The sequence below is a fragment of the Centrocercus urophasianus genome, unplaced genomic scaffold (assembly GCF_019232065.1).
Source record: "Centrocercus urophasianus isolate 14NV4802_14NV808 unplaced genomic scaffold, USGS_Curo_1.0 seq_30, whole genome shotgun sequence".
NCBI classification, from domain to species: domain Eukaryota; kingdom Metazoa; phylum Chordata; class Aves; order Galliformes; family Phasianidae; genus Centrocercus; species Centrocercus urophasianus.
This window is the reverse complement of record NW_024884867.1, coordinates 9888063-9912765: the sequence shown is the minus strand read 5'-3', so window position 1 is coordinate 9912765 and position 24703 is coordinate 9888063. Positions and strand designations below refer to the sequence as shown.

The following is a 24703-nucleotide window of genomic DNA, read 5'->3' as shown; positions in this document are numbered from 1 at the left end:
TTTTTTTTTTTTTTTTTTTTTTTTTGCATTCCTTGTTGTCTACAAAGCAATAAATATTTTCCACCAAAAAAAAGTTGGTTTCACGCTACATGCACTTAGATAAAAAATAAAAGTCACCAAAGTGATGGCAAAATAAATCACCTGTCTGATTTTTTTTTTCCTTTTTTTCCTAGTTTTTCTTTTTTTATATATATATATTTTTTAAATTCAAGCACAGTGGCTAAGTTTCAAGTATTGAGAGAAAACATATATACACGTTTGCGTTTGTGTGCATACTATGCATACACACACACACAGCTTGTATGTATATACACAAACACACACATATATCTATCTCGGTTGCAGGGCTGTAAACCACGATTTTTTGGAGCAATATATATTCGTGTACACTGAATGTGGACAATTCTGATACATTCAAGTAATTAAGTACAGCTGGAAGGTTAGTGCTGAGCTTGCCACGTACACGGACCACGAAACCTGCGGCACAACCACGGAACCCGGGCTGCGTTCCTTAGAAGCAATCAGTGCAGGCGTGGGACTGCAGAGGGCGCAGGGCAGCAGCAGGCGCGTGCACGGCAGGGCAGTCCTGGCTGAGCGCCTTCCTGCTGCGCGCGTGCCCACCTGCGGCGCAGCCCTGTGCACAACCCCGAGCCCTTTGGAAGCGATCCGCGTCTCTTCGGCCGTTCTGGCCACAGGCTGGGGGCCGTCTCGTCTCCCGGTTGTTGTTTTCTTTGCCTTGTCTTTTTTTTCCTCCAGGCGGCAGAAGGCAGCGGCGGGCTGCGAATGCACGATGCAGCAGAGGCCCAATACTGACTGTGAGCTATGTCTAAGCCTCCCTGGTTGGGGGAATCAAAAATGTTTCTTAATTTCCTTCTTGGCATTTCTACTCCGTGATCACAAACATCCACACTGCCAAAGATGATGCCGGCTCAAGCCCATTGAGTTGCTCCTGAAACCACTGTAAAGTATCAACGCTGAACATGCCAATATCGAGAGGAAAAAAAAAATGCAGTGAGGACTTAACCACCGTGTGCAAAGTATTATTAAATCCCCTGAAACAAAGCCTGAGGTTTCGAGTTGCTTTCAAAGATCCTTTTCTGCCCAGCGCTACCAAAATACTGCCATGACTGATAAATTAAGACACACACATGCGCACGCAGACAGACGGAAGGCAGCTGCGATCCTCTCACACATCTGCTCACAGCATCCGAAGCCTCAACCAGAACTCGAGCCACTCACACCTGCAGTCACATTTGGCTACAGAGTCTCCTGAAAAGAAATGCTGAACATTGAACCGAACGCTACCAGATTTCTTTATAAAAAAAAATGAAGCAGCAAATAAAACTTAAAAAAAAAAAAAAAAAAAAGGAAGAAAAAAAGAATCCATTTCCAATTGTGTGTAGGATCTTACACCTGTTCTCGAGCTCTTAAAAAGCACGGAGCTTCACACTGACTGTCCTTAAAAGAACACTTAAATAAAAACCCAAACAGACAGAAACATCTTGGTACTGCCAGACTGCGAGTCAGCGTTGCCTGGTATGGAGGAGGAACAGCACAGACTCCGCAGTGCCTCACACTCACAAATACAGTACAGTTAAATACGTACAGTTACACACAAACCATATATATCAATATATATTCAACCTCAGGAATACATATTAATATATGCACACACGTAGTGCAATAAAACAACCAGGAAACAAGGAAAGGAATAAAAAGAACAGCATTCCTAACAGTCGTGATGTTCCTGGGTTGTTGTGTGATGCAAAGTCAACTTCTGAAAGTTCCCATAGTGTGTAAAGTGCTCCTTTGATTCACAAAGCTAGTGTTCTCAGTTCGGGGTGAGGGCTCTGGGAAGGGTCTCAAGCCAACAGCTGAAAGCAGGACAGCGCTACTGCTCCCTTGTGGTAGATATGTACTGATAGGCTGAACTGACAGCCAGGAGTCTTTAATGCTGACCCCATTGAGCTCGGGGAACAAGGGAGGAACGGATTGATTCGTTTTGGCTTCTGAGAAAGACAGGGAAGTCACGCTTCCTGTCGCCTTCCTGCTTTCTGTGCAGTCTCTTTCCCTGCGCCGTTTGTCCACCCGCAGACAGAGGCAGCCCAGGCGACAGCCGCGGAGATCTGAACATCCCAGACAACTCGCTCCCAGCCTCGCTCAATGCATCTGCAGAAGGCAGCCACGACTTCAGCCACGCTCAGGCGAAGCGCAGCTTCCTTCCTTTCGGCTCTGTGCACACTCCAAGGCTTCAGCGTGTGTGAGACGGGATGAAGGAGACAGGCGGGGAGCCCGGGGCTGTCAGGAAGCTTGAAGGTGCCCGGCTGTCAGCTGGGGTAGGGGGAAGTACACAAACTGGCCTTAATTTCTGAACGACAGCCTCCAACATTAACTGAAGCCAGCAGTTTAGGCACATCCATTGCCTGCAATGGAGACAGCACTGGAATACCCTGTTCTTAAGCAAGTGGACAGGCAGCAGTCTTATCCTTCGAAGTGCTGGGAAGAAGCAGACTGCTATCCTTCATCCCTGCTGCCGATGAGCGAAAATTTCCACATCAGCTTCGTCTTCGTCCAGGCCTTTGGACAGGGAAGCATTCGTGCTTCTACAGTCACACAGCCCCCACAAAAGAATCTAAGACTGTGGAACAACTTCCCAAAATGCCAGAACACAGAACATTGAGCAGTTCATCCTCCAGGTGTCCTGCTGTCAGAATTGTTTCCCACCACAGCAACAGGCCATTGGAAACAAGGTGATCAGCTGGGATGAGGTGCGTGGAGAACATTACTCAAATCAGGCGCAGAACCCCGACAGCAGAGCTGATAGCCTGCGCTCGATGCACAGTTTACCTAAGAGAAGAAAAAAACAAAAACACAAGAAATCAACTTCTTTTTTTCCTGGCAATATAAAGACGTCGAAATATGAAGGAGATTTGGAAAAGAAAACCAGAAAAACAACTGTATTTTAGCAAGGCTAAGCAGCCCGTCCAGAACCATTACCATGTACTGATTTAGACTAGGTGAGGACAACCACAAATGTCATGCTGGGAAGGGACAGAACAAAGAGATGAATAGAGAGCCAAGAAGGAAAGCTGTGAGCTGTGAGTTCTGACTGTGTTATCAAACTGTTCCAAAGGACTATCATCCACCGCCAGCAATTCATACAAGACATGGTACAGCCCAGCAGTCACTGCAGATTCTCACCTTCTGCGCCTGACACTCTGTCAAAAGCTGCATATTTGGTGGAATTCACACCTCCAATAGGAGGACTTGCTTTATTTCTATGTTCACATCACTTTCCTTTTCAGAGAAATATCATCAAGTACCTGAGATCTAAAATTAAATGCATACACATTACAGCCTACCAGAGAACAACTCAATCAGGAAGCTGGAACATCGGGTAAAATAGGGAATACCAGGATATCAACTGGGAGAAGAAATTCATTAGATGCATTAACTGTATCTCTGGACAAAAGATGTGATTTAGGTTTGCTGAGAAATGGTATGATAGAAACTACTTAGTATTCCCTATTCACTCAGCCCTCCAGTATCATACAGCACCTGCCAATCTCCTTTTGCTCTCCTTCAGTGAGCCTCATGTGGACTGTTAAAGTTGGTGATAATTAACTGACTGATTGCCTGTGAGCCAGAAATCTCTCCTCTCATTACCTACCCAAGAGCTCTGTCCACAAGGACGACTGGAGCAGTCTGGCAGCACTTTGGATGCTGGCCCAAGAAATGCATTCACTAGCCAGCAGAGGGGGAGAGGCACGGCTTGCCAGCTGTGTCCTTTCCCTTCAGCTGTTCCAACACTGCAGTGCCACAGTGAGCTGGTGTAGCTGTGACAGAGCAGAGCTGAGGCCAAGTCAAGCTGCTCTAACAGACAATAGCTGTCTGCCACCCCTCTGCCTTCCTCCCATTGAGAGAGAGAACAAAAATGATTAAGCCCTGTCCAGAAGGGCAGGCAAAGTTCACTCTGAGCAAGTGAGGTCAGTCCTTTCCACTCTGCACACATTTGCTGTGGAGCCTCCACTTAACAAAGGAAGGGTGCAGAAGAGGTGACAGCAGCAGAGGGATCCATCTGTCTCTGGAAAAGGAAGCCAAGCGATTGCAGACAGGTAAAAGCCTAGCTACCACAATCAATTGCTGAAGAGAAAAATACTCGTCTGCTGCCTTCTTAGCGTGGCCTGGGGAACACAGGTGAGCAGCTCCATTTATAAGAAGTGCTGGAAGGAGCCCTAGCTGTGCTGACTGACCATCTCTGCCCAACAGGTGCTGCAGTTTCACGTTCCCAAGTGCTCTGTGCAATCAGATGGATGGTTCCGGATGGAAACCAAGCCCAGCCCTTTGCCAAACCACTTCCTTCAGCATGTTCATTCATGCATCAAAAGCTCCAACAAAACCCTGGCAATTGCTCTGCAGGACAGATCGCAAAACAGGGCTCAGGGACTTGCGTTTCTAACAGTCTTCCAACTGTTACAGCTGCACGAGGCCAGGCTGTTAGGAGCTAAAACAAATCAAGAGATCTGTGCTATGACCATCAAGATGCAGCCAAAGGAAAAAAGGGATGCTGGGTACTAAAATTTCTGGTCCATGCAGCGACATGACCTGGTGGGAAAAAAAAGTCTTCGAGCACTCACATTTGTTGATGTTTTCTATGTCCCCCTGTTCAGTGATGATGTTCAGGAGCCCCTCCATCAGCAGCAGAGCCTTGTGGTATCTCTGTGCACAGTCCTCTCTGTGGTGGAACATCTCATCCAGGGCTGCAGACTGCACCTGCAGGCAAACCCCATGCAAAAGGTCACTTCCATACTAGATCCAGCTTTCCCAGCATGGTTCCTTAGCCTCCCTCACCCAACCTCCAGCACCATGAACGAAACCACCTGCTAACACCACCAGCAGGAACTGTCAATTTTTGGTGCTTGTTCTGTGCTAGCCCTGTTCCCTGGCTCTGTATAGTTATTACCATCTGCACAGCATAGCTGAAGATGAGCTTCTCTGCAGTGATGCTGTTGATCTGATCCATGAGTTTCTGTTTGTCCAGGAAGAACCTCTGCAGTCTCATGTTGAGGCAGTGGCAGGATGAAACACTAGATTTATACAGCTCATTGAGCTTCTTCACAACTAGAATAAAGGAAAGAAATGCATTGGGCACCAGCTCCAGTTCTCCCTGTGACTCCCAACCTCCATGCACAGGACTCAAAACAAGTAACTTCAAGGCAACCAAGTTATGTTGCATCCAAACTTAAAACTGGCAGCGAAGTACCTGCTGCACCCATGAGGTCTTTTCCCTTTCCTTTGTCACCCTGACCAATTGTAAGCCTGCACACTGCAACACCTACATGCCTAGTTCACCTGAGGCCAGGTCAATTTTTGTTTCCTTCAGTTGCCACCAGACACAGAACAGTTTGCATGGTGCAAGATGTCCCATGTGTCACCAGAAGCAACAGACATGCCAGATACAAAGCTTCTGTTACCTGATGGGTGATGACATGCTGTGAAGAAGTACGTGACTCACATGTGCTAGCTGCTGGAGCTAAGTGTGGCTCAGCAGCACTAAGCAAAGGAATCTCTCCTGGGACAATGCTGTCCCAGAATGGAAAGACACCAATGCCTGCAAAAGGTCAGCTCCTTTCCTGCACCACAGCAGCTAGGACAGGAAGATTATGTGACAGAGAACCAAGCATCAAGTATGATTTAAAGGGATTGAATAACAACCCAAAACAGCATGCGAAGCTAGCTGTACTGCTACACGATGCACCCACTACAAACTCCCACCACCTGATGAGCAAGTAACTGTGACACACATCTGAAACCTCCACACTGCACAACTTGCTCCTAGGGGGAGGTCAAGGAACCTCAGCGCCCTGCTGAGGGGCAGCCAAGAAAGAATTTGTAAAAAAAACATTTAATGAAAAAATAGAACATTCTCATAACAACAACAAAATACAGGTAAGTAAAGCAACATCCTCATTTGTGGAATTCAGTCAGAGCCCTGGGCTATGCACAAATTACAGGAAGCTGATGGCTATGGGTAGGGACTCTGCCTGTCACTCACTGCCCAAGGATGCTCCGGGACAATACCTTGTTGCACTTCGGCTTTTTCCACACATAAGTGAAAGAAGGCACTCAAGTACCTTGAGAACTCTCTTGCCCTCACAGTGCCCTATAAATCTCAAGGGAACAGTATTTTGTGGGAAGAGAAATAAGGAAAGATAGCCTTATCCTGTTACCATACACTAGATTCATAGCATAACTGTTCCTACAAGTTGCAATTTGCCCTGGAAAAGGAATAATTAATCTGTGTTATGTCAGCCCGAACATGTGGAAGAAGTGTAGCTAAACCTGTCCAGATGCAAACATAAAGCTGTACGACTAACAAATAAGTGACTTCTGTATTGCCAGAGTTTTGCTTCCTGTGTTTTTGCTTCATTTGAAAAATTATCATAGCCAAGACGTGTCTCAATTCGCCAAGTAAGCACTTACTGGGACATGTACTATATAATTAAGTTGGACTGACGTCAAGTACAAATAAGCACCTGAGATAGAGATGTACAAGGAATCAGATAAGATGCATTTCCCTCTCACTAATTAGGACTGAAGATTCTCACGGGGAGATGAGCAGGAGTTGAAGACCTGAAGCAAAGGCTGAGAGAGTAAGATTCCTGCCAGAAAATACCCCAGAAGCAAGGCCTGGCTATTTGAGAGAACAATGAGCAATAAGCCTGAGCGCATACTGCTGGGTGTTCATCTCAACCTCCTCCCTGCCTCTGTGACACGGTTTTCACTCTTTCATTCCAGGCAAGTTCATTGCACCATGTGCCCAGCAGCTCCTTACCTTGCTTGACAGTGGAGGAGAGGCACAGCTTGCCAGCCTTGATCTGCTCTATGGCTGTCTGCAGGCCTGAGGACAGAAGCTCTGCTACTTTCAGGTACAGCACGAGCTGCTCTGCATAGCTGCAAAGAGAGCATATTGCAATGCAAACCGATCACCAGGGCAGCAGTACGCGTCCAAAGGATGTCTGGCACAAAGGCACACGCGCGGCAGGGAGGAGCAGCCCACACGGAGCTCCAGGCCCTCTGCCCAGCCCTCACCTCCACTCCCGGCTGAGCAGGCTGATCTGGTCGGCCACCACGCTCTCCTGCAGCTGGTATTCGGATGCCGCTGAACCGCTCATCTCGCTGGAGTTGCCTTTCAGGGCAGCAATCTCCATCACATAGTGGACAAAGGCCAGCGTGAAGCGGAGGCTGCGCAGGATGTCGGTGTGCTCTTGCTGTTGAAGGGAACACCAAGGGGGGTTACAAGGGGAAGGCTGCTCACATTGAGCTGTGCCCAGTGACTCATCCCAAATGAAAGAGATAACATCGGAGCCTGAAACCTTCCTACACTTCTTTTCTGTGCAAGGAAAACAAACTCAGCACCGAGCCCACACTGCACCAGTTCCTCCTCTGCATTAAAGGCAGCAAGTAACAGCCCCAAGCCAGAGATCCCAGGCCAGTCCCTGCAGAAGCTGGAGAGACTTGCTTCAAAAAGTGACATGGTGCCTTCCTAAGGAGTGTTCACAGCAATTTTGGGCTGTTTGGAAAGTCAGGCAGAAAGGTGACAGCACCGCTGGCCCAGATCCAGACCCCGCCACAGCCATGCTGGTACAAAACTGAAACCAGGTGTGCATTTTATGTGAGAGTGACCACCCCTTACAACACAAAAACCTGCTAACAGTGTGGCCCATCCCACACCCCAGCCCTTGCTTAGCTGTGCCTCCAGCTGCTCCTGGCCCAGCGCAGGGAGCCCTGGGTGAGGTCCTCTGAAGGGACAGCAAGGACAGCCTTTAACTGCAGCTCCTCTCAGCTGGTGAGGGGAGAGATGCACCCTCAAAGCACTACATCCACTTCAACGCTGTTTTCCCTCTGCTATTACAGACCAAAGGGTATTATCCCATTTCTCAGAAGCTGTATTGCTTAAATCATAGCAAACATTTTTGGGAAATCAGTATTTGGGGAAAAACTGAACAGCTGTGTGTCCTACAAAATGAATCGCTGCCTGCATCAGATGCTGTGTGTACTCTGTGTAGTAAAGCAGCGAACATGCTTGACCTTCAAATATTTACAGGAATGGTTCTCTTACAGGGGCTTGGTGAGGCTGTTTCAAATGTGACTATGAAGGAACGGTAGCCAACCAAACACACACATAAAAAAAACATGCTTTATGTTTTTCATTCACCATCTCAGGCACTTGGCTGCCAAAGGAGCTTTGGCTATCTGAAACATTAATCTCTCCTCTGCTATCTTGCTATCTGGACAGTCCAGTAAGGCAAGGAAGTGTTATCTCTGCCTTCCTCTATTTTCTTTCAAAGCAGAGGAGGAACTTGGAGATTAAGTAGCTGCCAAGTCATACAAGAATCTTGTGGCAGAGCAGGAATCTTCTAAGATCTTGCAAACCTCAGCCTCATATCTCCAACTAATGTACAGTCCTTCCCTTTGCTTATATAGTTAGCTTGCATTAACTACACTGGCATTTCTGGTCTCATTAGGCATCACAATAGTCTTGCCTTCCAAAGCCATCTCTGTATTGTGCTTTTAAAGCACTGCAAAACAACAAAAACCTTCAATTTGCCTTGTCTGTACTTCAGGAAACATTTTCAAATGATGAAAGAAACCACCACCTATCTGAATGCAACAGCTCTTCTCAACACAAACAGAGGTGCTTAAATAGCAAGACTTCATTGCCATGAAAGCATCAGCAGAAAGCAGATCTGCCAGGTTTCAGTTCTGGCTGACTCTGCAGAGCACAAAGGGGTCTCCAAAAATGCCAAAAAGGTTCAGTGTCAGGAAGGTTTTGTGAAGTGCGTGTGAATGGCTGCTGCACCCAGCAGAAATTGTGACCAAACCCAAATGACTCATTATAGACATGAGAAGCTGAACTAAATGGGATTAAGATCAGGCTGATACTTCTTTAGAACCCTTCAGATCCTGAAGAGCAGTGACAGCTGGCAGGGACCCATATTACTTGGACCTCACAAAGACAGTATGCTCAGTTAAATTCACTACTACTGTTGTTATGCATCAGTGTTTAAGTTATAGCCTTGTAGCTCTGCAGCTAATTGAGCAAATTAATGCAATTCAATGCATAATTGACAAAAAATTTGAGCTAGAAATCTGAAGCAGAAGAGCAAACCCACACTCTACAAACAATGCATGCAGATGACAGCAGGTATCCAAGTGGTTTTTGAAACACCAGCAAGATTCCAATGCAAAGAGCCTTTCCCAGTCCTAGGCGGTCCAAGAAAGCATTACAAATAGCACTGAATCCATGACTGATTCAGTCTCCCACCTCTCCTGCAAATGGGCACCCTGACCTACATTTCAACTATATCTCAGCTACAAAAGCATTTGTTCTGCTTCAGCCAGCCTTCAGCCTGCAGAGAAGGGGAGTCTGGCAGTCTTTCAGCTCAGCAATCTGGTTCAGCTGTTCTTGTGCAAAGCATGTCACGTTTCACTTCCCCCCATCACCAACATAAGTGTCACGTTCACTTTTTTCAGACCCTTTCAGCTGAGGCTGTATCACTGACTGACTCTATAAGTGCATGCAGCAGGCAGGCATTTGATATGCCCAAGCTACTTACTCTCTCAGGTCAGCTATTACTAACACTGAGCCTTTTAAAAGGGAAAAGGCCCAAAGTATCCCAGTTCTCTTCAGAAACTCTGATGCAGAACACACCAGGTAACCAATACTTCCAACCTGCAATTTCAGCTTTTGAAATCATGTCTCAAGGACTAAAAAGCTCAACAGCAGGCTCAAAAACCAGTGCACTACGCATGTCCTGAATCTCCTGAGCACTGTCTCACCCAGCTCTCCTGAAGCCAGTTCACACCATCTTTGGAAGTGACTGCCTTGGCTACAAATGTGGAGCCAGAGAACCTTTGGGTACACTTTCCTTTTATTGTTCCCTGTCCTTTGCCCCTAACAAGTCCCTATAGGATATACCTACCTCCATGAGCGTCTCTTCAGGCAGCTCTGGTGCCTCGAATGTAACAGCACCTTCCAGGTTAGCGGTGATTGGATCAGCAAAAGCATAGCGGAGACTCGAAGGGCCCTCCAGAGCATCCCCACCAGTTCCCACTGCCAAGTGCCTGCCAGTGAATGAGCCTCCAGAACTGAGAGAGCTGGAAGACCCCACTGAAAAAAAGAAAGAAAGGAATTACTTAAGATATTAATATTAGGCGAGTTATTTCTCGCCCAGCACAGGGGATGCTTGTCACTGTAGGATCCAGGATCTTGGCTCTGGTAGGAGCCAGCAACAGGTACTCTAGAGGGAGATACAAAGATTCGTGATGCAAAATAACCACACCACATGCAAGATCCTCAGTGACTCAGGAAGACCAGTTCACAAGCTCAAGCAAATTTAACGCACCTTTCTGACTGCCAGTGATTTATGGTGACAAGCCCAGAAGCACCTTTTTTTCTCCCTCAATTCCCTTCTGAACCCTGCCACAATATCTTGAGCTGAATTTATCATACACCACCATCATCAGCTTCAGCCTCATCATGGATCAGCACAATTTGAACCGTGGTCCCAAAGCTTTAATACCGTCAATGAATGAGTACCTCTGATAAGTGAGGTTTTAAACATAGTTTTAAAACATTTGCCACTTGCATGCAAACCAGGAGAGCTTTTTGTTGCATGCCTTGTACTTCTGTTTTCCTCTCTTTACAAGTAGGAGGTTGGATAAAGCAGGTGATTTCAGCTGAACCATGACCCTAACCTCAGGATTCAGGAGTCTTTAAGTACTGTGTTCATCAGCCAATTCTACCACCACTGTCTTCTTCTTTTCTTAGCAACTGAATCCACCTTGAGAATATACTGCTCATAAAAGATGCACACTTCAAAAAGAAGTTTCTGTCTCAGAGTACTGATAACACATTCATCAATTCCAGAGGGCTTCATATCCCCAAGACACTGCTGCAGAGGGATATATTCTCTATGTGTCAGGGGGATGCCAATACCAGCTCTAACACTTTACTAATTCTCCTCTGATCCTCCGGAGGAAGATTTTCCTCTTCTATCCACAAACTTCATCTGCTGCCCTACCCTGACTTTGAAAGGCTGAGCAAAACAATGCACATCTCAACAACTGATCTGCAGTGATGTGCTGCCTCCTCTCCTCTCAGAGGTCTTTCCCACTTGGCACACTTCAAAGCTAAGCGAGGACCATAAAAGACTGGTAAAGTATTTCCAGATCTTTCAGAGAAAGGAAAAGACCAACACCACCACATTTCTGGATACCCTGTAATTCTGTGGAACTGTTCACAGAAACTGTTGTGATGATTCATGAAACGGCTCTGTCTTTGCACCTGTCAAGTGATCTTACTCATGGATTGTCAACACACTTGGGGTGTGGAGTTCTAGCTTGCAAAGCTCCCTTTTTCACCATCTACTTTTATGCATTAACTATAACACAAGGAGCTATTGCAAAGATCTAATAAATAAAGCTTGTCAAGCAGCTTTGAGTGCCTTTACCCAAATCTTTGGATGCGTTGTAGGCTCACTATTCAATAGTCTTCTCTACCAGGAATTTCATCTGAAATTTTAACTGCTCAGCAGATCCTTAAACATCCAACTATCACTCCACCAAAGTGGCACTTGGATCTACTTCCAGATTGCTATTATTCCCTCAAAAGCAATAAATAACACTGAATTCTCTATTCACAGCATTTCAGTGGCAGCTAGAGGCACTAGCCAGGATAGTAGCCCCATTGTGCTACAGGACAGTCAGCCACTTTGTATGAGAGTCCCTGCCCTTCAGAGCTTACACTCTAAATAAAGGAGACAAAGGAAGGATTACAGAACCAACTTCCAGACAAGGATCGGAGTGGTTTTAGGTATGATGGAAATCCAAGCCATACCCAGAAACTGAGCCCAGTCCCCCTAGTCTGAGTCAAGCAGCTTATTCATAGTTGCATCCAAACCTTCCCTGCAGTAATTAAGAACAACAGCTTTGACTATATTCAGATGAGGAATAGCCAGGACAAGAACTGAAACCAGCCAAAAATGCAGATAGAAGTATCCAAATAGTTTCTTGATTACAGATTCCAGCTCCCAGACACATGGCCCCAAAATGGACAATTACTGCAGCCTCAGCTGTTGGCTGATGAGGCCAGAGTGCTGGCATCTTAAAGGATCTGTCAATCAGGACTGCACTTCCCCATTTCCTACTTAAGTAATTCACAGCATAAGTAATGCCACTTGTACTTTTGCATACAGAGCCCTTTCGTGATGGTACTCGTGCACTGAAACTGCTTTGCATGAATGGTCACACTTGCCTTTTATAAATTATCTGAAACCTAGGAGGAAAACCATCAGAATACAGAGCAATCTTTATCTCTGTTGACCTACCAACAGCAATGGATCTATGAACAGCTGCAGCATTATTCCTGAAGCAAACAGAAATGAAGCAAAAGGAACAGTTTGCTTCCCTCTTCCAGTCTTGGAAACTCTTATAAGGCGTTAGTCCTTGTGCCAGCATGAAGAGTTACGAGCAGTAACTGGGGGTTGGCAAGAGCCAGTACAAGAACCTCAAAGGCATTTAAACCACCGAGCTCTCTCTGGACAGCCTGCTTCCACCACCAGTATGCAGCAGTGAGGAATACAGCACGTCGCTCTGTCTCCAGATATTGGAACAGGCAGATATCAGCCCTTTACCTGAAAACATCCTGGTCCTCGTGGTCTGTGGGGGAGTTGTTCCACTGGGAGGGGATCCAACAGTAAAAATCACTGGGGATGGGCTGGCAGAGCCCCCCGCCCGGGCACCAGAGTGCAGTGTCCCTCCGTAAGCACCTGAGGGAGCTGGGGAGACAGTTGAAAGGTGCAGACTGACATTACAGGAAAGTTACTCGGAGCACGGTGTGCCTCACCCAGCGGTGTTACGTCCCTGCAGACTCTCTCAGGAGATGGTGGCTACCAGCACAGGCCAGCGCTCCCTGTGGAAGCATCCCACAGCCAGGCAGGCTGGCACGGACAGCAGGACGTGAGCCTGGGCAGCGTTACATGGTGCTGCAGCTGTTCTTCCCTCCTCACTTCCCAACCTGCACACGCAGGAAGACCCACCCTTGCAGAGTCATTCATAGTCAAACTGCCTGGCAGAACGTCCCCACTTCCACATGATATCTCATTCAGAAGGGGCCAAGAGAGGAAGCCCTGCCTACAAAATCACACTGCTAGCCAGCAATTACACAGCACGCATAAAGCCACAAGCCTTCGAGCGCTCACAAAAGAAAGAAAGCATCACAACACTCCTCACACACAGCAGTCATTTCCTACAGCAAAAGCCATCAGAAAAGAAGCCTCCCTTTCATAGGAGGCATGCAGACAAACACTTTCCCCCAACACAAGCCCATCCTGTCAAATCTGCCCGTTCTCCCCACTTACCTGCAACTTCCATTGGCTTCTCGCTGTTCAGGCTGTCATTGCTGCCAGCTTCTGAGATCTGTGCCCCAAAGGCTGCCTTGAGAAGCAGGTCAGTGAGCCTGCCTGTGCTTAGAGATCTAAAAGGAGAACGTACAAGATGATGCAGAAACTCACCAGTAAGGTTCATGGGTTTCAGTTAGTTTGTGCCACTGCTGGTCCACAAACACTACACAGCAAATAGTCCAGAACTGAAATAACCACTAGCCCTATTCCTCCTCCAACAGAGTATCTGAAGCACCTCCTGTTACCTGCAGAAAGCTTATGATTACCATGACTTACAGTATGCAAGTACAGAGTACAGCATTATTGTAGCATAGTTTTCCTTTGATGGAAGATATGGAAATTAATACAAGAAATACGCAGAGGCAGGTAAGAAAAACTTAATGCTAATACCTGAGCAACCCTGTATCCTGCAACATTCACAACAGTCAGTACCTGGCTTTCAAACAGATCTTTGAAGACCTGTGCCCACTGTGTGATAGACAAGGAACACACACCTCTCACTTATGACAGGCGCACGCTTCAAAAAGAATAAAGCACACATTTGCATAATTGCAGGGAGCCTGCTCTAATAACCAGATCCTTGATCCCCACTTGATGGAACCTTGGGCAGTAACAGTGTAAAGCTGCAAGCAATCTTTCATGTCATAAAATCTAGGCCATGGCCTGCCCCTGTAGAGAAAAGTCTTTAAAAAATCTGCATAACATCTGCTTGCATCCCAGTGGTGCTAGGAGACGACTGCAGAATGCTTGCAGATACAAGATGATTGAAATAGCTGACATTTGAGATTTGCCCCATCCATCCCATGTTAGGGAAGGAAAATCCACTGTGTACAAAGCAGACTACAGCTCACCTGCCCTTGATCTCCTCCACAGGCCTCAACCCCAAGCCAGTCTGCTGGCAGTGGAAGTGACCCATCTCCTTCAGATCTGGCAGGGTCCTGTTCCGTGTTGGAGTCATCATGACCCCCTGATGGGCCAAGAGAGTGAGAAGGTTCTGGGAACTTGGGGTTTTGGGAAACTCAAAAGGGGACACAGCCTAGGAGAAAATGAGCACAAAGAGAATGTTTTCAAACCAAAGGTTCCCTCATCTTTCATTTATTTATCAAAATTAAATTGTACACATAAAAAACATGTCTGAAATGAAGAGGTAGAAATCCCAGCCCACATAATTACTTGTTCCCTGTCTCAAAAATGCTAAAATGAAAGGACAACAAACTGCTGAAAAATCATTGCAGCTTAATACAAGCACAGAGAAAATGCTGTCCCAGCACCAGCTTCACATCAGATGCTAGGGCTGCCACCCACCCAACAGCCTGCTGTCTCTGCTGGGATTTCTACTGCATGCACATTTGTGTCAAAAGCCTTGACGTGCAAATCAACCCTGACACTGCAGTTCACTAAAGCGCTTCTGTCCTAATCTGGTCAGCTCCTTTTCATTGCCTGTTTAGAACCCTGGACTCTACTCAGACTGCAAACACTGCTGCCAAGTGAGAAGAATTAGGACACCACCACATTTCACACAAATTATTAAGCAGCCCTTGAAGAATAGTGAATAAGTGGTGATAAATCCAGGTCAGAGATCATACAGTGGTTCACCCTGAAAAAACACAACAGCTCAAGCCATGAAAAACCCAAAAGCAGACTCCTTGATTTACCTTTGTAGGGGAGCCCACGATAGTTGGCAATGGGCTTCTCTGCATGAACTCAGACAGCTTTGGTGAGGATCTGAGCTGCCGGCAGTGCTGCAGGCCATGAATCTGCAGAGGTTGGCTGACTGGGGTATGGCCAAAGTGAGCAACTAGAGGATCAGAGTGCTGCTTGGTTATCTTCTGCCTGCAGGAATGCAAATCTGACAAGTTGGGAGCACTGTGGAGCCGAGAGCCCATCCCTCGAGGAGAATGTTCGGGTGCTGAGGCACCTGGAGGCCCAAACACAGTGACAAATCATATCATTTTCTGGTTCTAAAAGAAAATGTCAGATCGATCACAAGATTCATTGATAAGACACCCAAGAAGGTAAATTTGTACCAGGCATCTACAGATCAAACCCTTCAATTAATGGATAAAGATGGCACTCTGTGCCATAAAACTTCTATGCCTGACTGGGTTTTGACTCCACAGGAAGAACAGAAGGAACAACAGGGACATAGAAATGTAGTTTCCTCCCTTTACTGCAGCCATTACAAAGGAAATTAAACACTGAACAGGCAACAAGGCAAAAGAAGAGTCTGGAGCTTTGAGATGGTTTTCCTCCACTCAAATCAATTAACTGCAATGTCCCATGAGTGAGTTTGTCCCAGTGAGAGTTTGTGTGTCGCAAGATCTGTCAGCACTAGAAGATGGATGTCAGAATGTGAATGGATAAATTCTGACTCCTACCAGCGCACACAAATCCTGGTGGCCAAGCATCAAGAGAAGATGCTGAAGGAACACAACCCACACTGAAAGCTCTCAGATTATGGCTCTGGCCTTGTCCACAAGAGTCATGAAGGAAAGCAAGGACCAACGTACCAACTGCAGGAATCCGACTTCTCACTTCCGCTCCAAGAGAAGAGGGGATAACAGTCTGGCTGGGCTGCTCCGGGATCGTTCCAACTTTAAGTTAACACAATCAAAAAGTTTATTTGGTATTAAGTTTCCACAGTAAACAACACTACTCGCCACCTATTTTTAAAAGGGTGGTGCTTATCTCTCCCATCTCAGCCATGGTTGTATAGTAAAATAAGGAGAAAAGTTCTAGCTGGTACTCGTTTAGCCAAGTCTAGTCTGACTTCACACAGACAAATTAACTCAGAGGGCTAAGGTATGAACATTCATACAGCCACTTTTCATTAGGAGCACTGAAGTTTCAAGCCCTTCTAGAGCCGGTTGGAATACTGCTCTGACAGCAGTTGGATCATGTTTTTCCTCACTCCAGCCCAAACTGGTAAAAAGATACTCTGTCCCTAGAAAAGCCCTCTGCAGAGGACAGCAACATGTTTCACACAGACACCAGAACACTGCTTACCTCTCCTGAAGCTAATAGGCATTTTCTGCTCCATTTTACCAAGGCCAAAACACTTGTTGCTCTACCGAGAGGAGTCACGGGAGAACACAACCATCTGAACTCCCAATTACCTGACAGCTATAACCCGGCCAAAACCTCCTCTTTGCAGGAAAGAGACATGATTGTATTAGAGCAGAAATGTGCCCGTTGACACCTTACCTTGTGGTGATGGCATAAATGGCTTGGCACCGCCAAAGGAAAGCTTTCTAGAGCTAGGCACAGATCCATGGTCTCCAGGATAAGGAGGGGAAGCACCAGTTTTAGGGAAACCAAGAGGGCTTGTACTGCTAGATCTCCGGACCGTACCAGACCTTGCAGGAAACAAAATACACATTACTCCAGTTGCTAATAAAGAGGAGTAAGGAAAACACCATAACCACACACTCAAACACACAGTGCTATTTCCACAGACTTGGAGCTTCATGATTGCTTATTCTGGATCAAAATCGCACTGTGCCAGGACTACACAAATACACATCACACCCAGAGGAGTTTTTCTTTGGGCTGGAATGGTCAGTACTGCCTGGGTGCCATACTCCTGTAACATCTTATGAAACCTCTCCTTGGAGAATTCAAATCAAGTTGTTTGTGCCACACATGCAAGAACCTCAAGTATACCTAGCCTAAAAAGAAACAAAGAGGAAAGTAGAACAGGAGAATGTGAATAGAGCCACACCATCCCTCTGGAGAAAAACGGGATGTGAGTATACTACTCCTCAATTTTGAACAGTGTCATCACACCTCCAAGAGCACAGCCTAAATCCCTACTGAAATGCTGATCTATCACTGCAAGCTCCTTTCACCAAGATTCCCATTACATGCCTCTATATGAGACAACAGCTTTTCATCAAATACTTTATTCTACTCTTGATTTAGAAACAGTTTTTTCCATTGCTGAAAGGACCTCAGTCACAGCCAGTAGGTGGTGTTCTGGAGAGGAATCAATGAATACGCTGAAAAAGAAAACCTCTGCTCAAGCCACTGAAGGATGCTATCACCAAGGTACCCTCTTTCCCATCCCAGCAAAGCAGTATTAAGCTGCCCACACGCCTCCGAACAGCAGGAACAAAGCCAGGTTTCAGTAGTACAAGCAGGGCTAACTGCAGTAGAGGCAAAGTTGCTCTGATGAACTGTCAATAAATCTATTCAACAGCACTACCAGGTATATGTGTTACTTGATGTCACGTTTCAGGGAAGAAAACAACAACAGTAATAGAGGTAAGAGTGATTTCTTCTCCATTCTTCCTCCCCATCCTCACTCTAATCTTTTACTGTTTTTCAGTCAAACACATCCACACTATATTCACATGCTAGGAAAAAAAGAAGGAAAAAAAAAGGAAATCCTTAAAAAATTTAACCTAAAAATCACTTCTGCTCAGGTTGCTCCAGGTTTAGAGGTGTAACACTCATTAAGTACCCTGTCCTGAAACACAATTGAATGCACAAAAAGGAAGCAGACACCTGGACACTCAGTGGCAGAAAGAAGGTATTGATTGTTCTGCCAAGTTTTCAACTCTTCAAAATATCAACCATCCAGGAGGCTAAATATTATCTGTTGTGAATGTGCAGGAAAAAAAACAGGAGCTGATTGAAGCTGCTGAAAGATGTGGAATGTTAATACTGCCCTGTAAGTAGATGAACGGGACAGGTGATGTGGTCAGAAGTAAACACACATAATTACCACCTCAATAGGCAAGATACCTGACCACAAACAAGCTGTGCCACACAGGCATCACCAACCAGTCAGATGACAGTGGTCGATATTTCAGAATCTGAGTGTAGGCCAAGGTTTTTAGTCAAATGAGTTCCAAACATGACAAGTCATTTGGCTGGAATAACCTGTTTGATACAGCTGATGGAAAAGTGGAATGACATACAAAATGCTCGATGAAATTTTCTTCTTCCATTCTTGAAGCATGTCTAATGAATTTGCTGATTAGAGGAAGTGATGATGAGAGATAAATATGGCTTCCTGGGGCAGAAAAACATGACGCCAGAGATTCTGAGGTGATGCTAAAAGCAGAGCATGAATCATCTGATTGGCTCCATTCCTCGAGTTCCTCTGCAGGGACAGTGCTAATCACACCATTACACAGTGCTGACTAAAAGGAGCAAAACAGGAGTTTGACCCCAGACAGGTAGTCGCAGGCTGAGCCTGGTCTCAGCAGCCTGTCATAAGCTTTGCAATATGAATTACAGGGCATGAAGGGAACTGGAAGCCAAACCATCACACATTCAAATAACTGAGAGTAGAACAGTATTAAAGTAACACTGGCAGAAAACAAACACCTTTGTCAATACACACTGTAGATCAACACTTGCCTTCATTTCTGGTGAACTTCAAGTAAGCCTTACCCTAAATTAAGCTGATAGAAGCCCAAATTCAGGCTCGCATAGGCATTACCCTATTTCTGACAGCTAAACTTGAACTAATTCAGAAACTGTGAATACTCTCTGCCCTTGCTGTACAAAGTTTTCCAGATCCTGTGCAATTCTCCTTCCAACTAGTCCATGGCCTGGGCTGCCACTGTTAACCCAGATCTCAAAACCATAGGAGTCATCAATTACACACGTCAAGAGGCAAAAGCCTGGCATTTCTTGAAGGTACAAGACATTACTCCTGAGCTCGGCTGAAGGCTGACATCCAGCTCTTCCTGAGGACCCTCATAAAGCATGCTCTGCCTCACAGGCAGAGATTGCTCACAACTTAATCAGACTGCATAACCACAGTGCCATGCAACTCGTGTAAGAGGCGTCATCAATGGTGTGATTAGCTACAGGAACCAATTAAGCTCAAGTCAGGTAAGTTCTGCATCCCTACCCATTTTAGCTGTTTACCTCAGCTTTTGCCTTTTATAGAGAAATGTGCCACACGAATGACTGTCCTTGTTTGGACACCAAAACCGTAGGAAAAGCAGTCAGACCCCAAAGGGCTTTCAGTCTGCACAGAAAACTTAAGGGAACTGTCTCGCATATACATATATAGACAAAATTTACAGTACTTGGCAACAAATAAATTTCAACATTGTGACAGATGTTGAAAACTTCTAGAGATACAGAGAACAAACCATAAAAGAACCCCAAGATGTGACAGAGTGTAATACACTGACGTCAGCCCTCACCCCCAGCCCCAGCACTCACCGAGGAGAGGCGTACTGGTGGGGAGACTGCAGGTTCTGCTCTATCCGACGGTAGTTATGAATTTGAGTTGGAACTGGGATGGGCACAGAGTGTCCGTATTTGCTGCTGGAAAACTGACCTGGCCGGCTGTTAAAAGGAGACAAAGTCTCTTGTAAGAGGTGGACCTTCAGGCAGGTAATTGGAGCTATTATCTTTATAAGGCAACCACACACGGGGAGTGTCCATTTTGCTCCTCTCAGGTTGTGGGTTTATCCTGGGAGGCAGTTCAAAGCCGTATGAATGGGAAATGGCACCGCACACCTCCTGGAAGCAGGCACCTTTCTTCCAACATGATTCCCACCCACAGTTAAAACACACACCCAAGCACACCGCTCCCTTCAGGAAAATGGGAGCCCTGTTATTTCAGGCCACAATTGGCCCAGTTTCCTACAGCCTCAGATCCACAGCCAAAGAGCACATAATTGAACAAAGGCCGAATGCTTGTGGCTGACACAGGACACCACCAAAGACTTTGGTGCCAAGAGGCACCACTGCTGTGGTGGTACTTCTTTGAAAGTCTTGACACATCATGAAGAAAACACATTTCTAAGAGCGTATCAGTGTATTTGCAAGTTAACTGCAGGGTGAAGAAAGCAACTCAGGAGAGAATAAATCCAGGGGACAGGAACCAGTATCTCTACGCCCATCCAGGTCAGCAAGAACATCACATCCACAGAAAGGGATAGGCTCATTCTGCAAACTTCAGACTTCCTTCCATTTCCATCCAAGCAGGTTAACAAGCTCATGCCTGCTATCTGTTCCCCCAGGTGACAGTTTTTCTGTTGCTCTTAACCTGTATGCAACTCCATAAAAAACACGGAACACAAAACCCACGCAAACATCACATTTAACTAAGTAGCTGCCTAAAGTCTTTTCCCAAAGGCTCCAGTATCCTAGGAGTAATTGCCATGGCAATGTCATTTACAACTGCCACTTTGCAGGGTGGTTGCACAATTACATAAAGATCTTATTGGTAATGAAGGCTTCTACAGTATTCCACGTTGTCAATGTACAACACACCTGTGTGTGCCCCTCAGAAGTAGGAGGCATAACTTCAGGTCTAGATCTCAGGAAGGAGGTGTTTTACATGAGATGAAGATGAAAACAGACATGTAAATCCAGCAAGAACATACATATGTGCATTTGGGAAGAGAGAAGAATTTGTGTCTTGACAGTATGAACTGCCAAACAGCAGAATTTCTTTTTTGGAGAATGTCAGCAGTTCTTTGTGGCTTATGGGTACAGTGTTCAACAAAGCTGATCTGCAGGCTTGTGACTGCCATCCTCTGCACTGTGCCCAAGACAACACTTCGCTCAATCACAAAGTCACCAGTTAACTGAAACAAGTCATTCTGATTTCTCTCCCTTTCTCAACAGGCCTTTTATTTTTATTTTTTTAAGTCGTACATATTCTTCTTTGTTTGTTCTTACTTCTCTCACCAGAGAACAGACTTACCCCTTGCTATCTGCTTCTAAAAGAGGGCATGGAAGCCTTGCTGCCTCTTGGTGCATACAGTAAAATAAAGGCATTAAAGGTTTCCAATTCCAAGTGGCAAAGTGAGCTTTTGTTGTCGCTGCTTTCCATCAGCATAAGGCACGGAGTCAGACAGACACAGTGAACAGCTTTAACCAATAGATCTGAGGGCTGATGGCATACTTTGCATACATCCTGACTTTTGACACAAATTCCAAACAAACTTCAATCTGGCCAAAATCCTTTAAGGGAAAAGAAGATTTGGAGTGAAAGGATTCTCCCTATCCCCAAAGGTCATACAAGTTCCTATAGGAGCCAGATGTCCTACACAAGGTGCAAGCTGCAAAAGAAAGCACCCAAATTAGCTGACAGACTAAATCTGTTAATTGGCCTCAAGCCTCAAAGACTGCAATCGACCATAAATTTGCAAAGACAAAGAGATAAACCTGAAACAGGGAGTTTAATTACTTGGCAGCAATTAAAAGCTCTTTGAAATGGCATTAACCCATTGGTGTGGAATACATAAAGGAAGTACCTTCGGTTAGACTTATTAAAGATCTTCAACATGGAAGTGTTTTTAAAAAAGAAAAAGCTCAAACTGTCAGCATATTTTAATTATACCTAATCCTAATGAGGAGAGCTGTTCTACAGTATATCGTGATACTCTGAGGAAAGCCCATTGCCTGCCACAGACTCTGCTTTCTGTCCTACTTGGACTACATCCAAGCACAGCTTGCTAGCCTAGAGCCACACATGAAAAGGGAGAACTGCTGCCTGCACAAAAGGCAGAGGGAGAGAAAACCAGGAGTTTTCTGCACCAATGAAGCCAAGTGCTGAACCAGTGGGCCACATGAAATTCATGGTACTGAAAATCATGCTAATAACACAGGCATGGCTGGCCGGCAGCAGTTCAAAGATCACACTTTTGCACTGCAGATTCAGAGTGGCTGCTGCAGGAATTAATTATTTAAGTTTTATTTCCCATCCTGGGCACATTAGGAAGCAGTGCCTCAGTCTTTCTTTAAAGCAGAGAAAAAAAGTGGGAAGGAGCTCTACAGCAGAAAAGATAGGAAGAGCAGAAATACAGCCATCGGCAGTGACTTTCTACCTTGTGATCCCCCAGAATTTGAGGCCAGTTTGGTGAAGGGAGGGCAGCAACTGAAGTGAACATCCATGAATTTCCACTCACTGCCTTCCAGAAACAAGGCCAAATCCTTTAATAAGGACTGATCCCCAGAATGCAAAGGAATCAGTTTATTCAGAATAAGCTGTTAAAAAGCTTAGCAGGTAATGGCATAAGAAGTCTCATGCAATTATACTCCACACTGTGGTATATGTCTGCCAATTAATCTGATCACGTCAGCAAGGCTTTGAGCTATATTCTTCTCCTTTATATTTGTATACTTTCAGGCTATGTTTTGTCATTTTCTGGGCTCTGTTTATGTGACAGCATGTTCAACACAGACTGGGACTACATTTTCTTTCTAAGTAAGATTTTAGGGTCTTCCTCCTCCCCGAGTGTGAATTCCCTTCCAACTCTCCTCCTTCAAAAGCCACCATATAGACAGAACAGAAGAAGAAAGATGTCTTGCTTCCTCAGCAGACAAGAGTGAGGTTGGAAGCAAGCCTGCCAGCTCCCTGTAAACCAAGTACATACCCTTCAAGCTTCAAGCTCTAGAGTTTATGCGATCACGTTTCACAGACAAGGGAAGTTTCTCCTAGGTTGTTCTTGTTACCCTTTAATTAAAGGACAGATGTGGAACTTGCTCAGCACACCAATATCTCTTCCTATCCTAGAAGTCAATGGCAGTTTAAATAATAAAAGTTTAATAGTCACAACGGAATAGTCCTTCTTACCTGGAGGGGCTAGGAGAACTGCTGTAAGGGGGAGAAGGAGATGGTGTTCTTCCCTGACTTTCCAAGCCAGCTGAAGTTACCAGAGAACTCCTGAAAAAATGATAGAATCAAGCTGTTAGAAATCTGTGAAACAACCCTGCCTCCCCCTGCAGAACGCAGAACAGAGCTGTGTCTGCCCAGCATCCTCCCCTGAGTACTGAGTCTAGGAGCCCTGGGTCTGTCATGCTGCCCCACATACACTCCAGTGTTCAGGTGCCAAACACTGATCACCTGGCAGTGGCATAGGACTGAAAGGCCCTTTAGATTGCATTGCTCTTATGCCACTTTAACCAGGATAAAAAGCCTTACAGCAAATGAATTGCAGTTTAGTTTTAATGGATGCAGTTCAGTTTAAGCACAGAGTATCAACTTCAGAAGCTGTGTACACACTAGCTTACACACATTCAACAATTTCAGCTCCCTTGGTGCTCTTACCCACTGTACATCAGGCTGTCTTGGATTGGCTTCCCTCCTGCAGCCTCTGCAGTCATTTCACCTGAGGAACAACGGAGCGAAGAAACGTTAGCGATCATATCCCCAGAAAAGCAACTGAATTTCCTGCTCCTCAAAGATCTGCTAAGTTGCACAAGATTTCCCAAATTCACGCAGGCTGAAACTTAAGTTTGTGGATGCTGCTGATCCTCATACTATGAAGTCCAGGATGAAATCACAGCATTTATCACCAAGTCCCAACTCAGCAAATTACCATACACACGGCCAAGATTGAACAAAATCCTTCTGCTGGTTAAGTACTTAGACATAAACATACTTAGGTCTGCAGCTGCACTGGAGCTCTGGCCCTTGTCTATGTTTCATGCAATTCCTATCAAAGTATAAACACACAGAGGTACTAATAACAAATTCAAGGTATTTGAAGAAAAATCCAACACCTCTTTTTTTTTTTCCCCTTAAATTTTTCAAGTATAAAATCTGGTTTGGTAGTTGAAATCTTGCCTTTCTCTGTGCTGCTGAGTGAAACTGAACATAGGATAAGATGGGAACATCTTCTGGGAGTGGAAGTCACTTCTCTATGAGCCTACTTATCTCTTTCTCCAATTGGATCTCCAGGTTCAATCTCTTACTGCATTCCCCAAATAATCTTTACTCTCATCTCCTATCTTTGAAGATAATTACTAAGTATCCTGTGAAATTAACCAGACAGCCAGATGTCTCCTGCAACTTGAGAACGAGAACATTCCCGCTATTCAGTCGAAACAGCTTTAATCAATGCCTCAACTGTCTATTAACTACCTTTAGGATCTATATCCACCTTTCCTCAGAATGTCTGCAATTTCCAGAAGCCAACTTACTTGAGAACTGTGCAGGGACCATAACGAAGTCATCAGTGTCACAAGATGAATTCTTACTGCTGCTTCCAGCAGAGTCCTTCGATCCATGCAGGAAGCCGGGGGAATCCTGGGTAGGAGATGCTAACGCCTTCTCTTGCAGCTGCTGCTGCATCTCTCCAAGAGACTGCTAATTCAAGAAGAAAACAAACACTGGCTTCAGCACAGCTACCTCATCATTCTGCTGGATCCTTTAAATCAAGCTGCACAAGGCTACAGACAGCATTTCTCTCATAAACTGGGGCTGATAGCTTGCCAGAGGCAGATGTTCAGTTTTCCGAAAAGGAAGAGCTTTT

The 24703-nt window shown here is 45.5% G+C and overlaps 1 protein-coding gene across 3 annotated transcripts in view; it reads right to left on the bottom strand.

The window, feature by feature from the left end:
• Positions 1–8: 8 nt before the first annotated feature.
• Positions 9–24703, bottom strand: part of ULK1 (unc-51 like autophagy activating kinase 1) — a 73154-nt gene continuing 48459 nt past the window's right edge. The window contains exons 13-28 of one of the 3 annotated variants that reach the window (XM_042828807.1): positions 24372–24534; positions 23497–23557; positions 23023–23112; positions 19653–19778; positions 16671–16822; positions 15977–16060; positions 15122–15384; positions 14318–14502; positions 13425–13540; positions 12699–12842; positions 9987–10174; positions 7093–7271; positions 6836–6954; positions 4964–5121; positions 4638–4773; positions 9–2847 (exon numbers count right to left, since the gene is read on the bottom strand). In XM_042828807.1, coding sequence (XP_042684741.1) covers positions 2792–2847; positions 4638–4773; positions 4964–5121; positions 6836–6954; positions 7093–7271; positions 9987–10174; positions 12699–12842; positions 13425–13540; positions 14318–14502; positions 15122–15384; positions 15977–16060; positions 16671–16822; positions 19653–19778; positions 23023–23112; positions 23497–23557; positions 24372–24534 — 2220 coding nt within the window. In that variant the 3' untranslated portion in view covers positions 9–2791. Of the gene's footprint in view, positions 2848–4637; positions 4774–4963; positions 5122–6835; positions 6955–7092; positions 7272–9986; positions 10175–12698; positions 12843–13424; positions 13541–14317; positions 14503–15121; positions 15385–15976; positions 16061–16670; positions 16823–19652; positions 19779–23022; positions 23113–23496; positions 23558–24371; positions 24538–24703 lie in introns of all 3 variants that reach the window. The other 2 variants (XM_042828806.1, XM_042828808.1) reach the window with 2 other exon arrangements.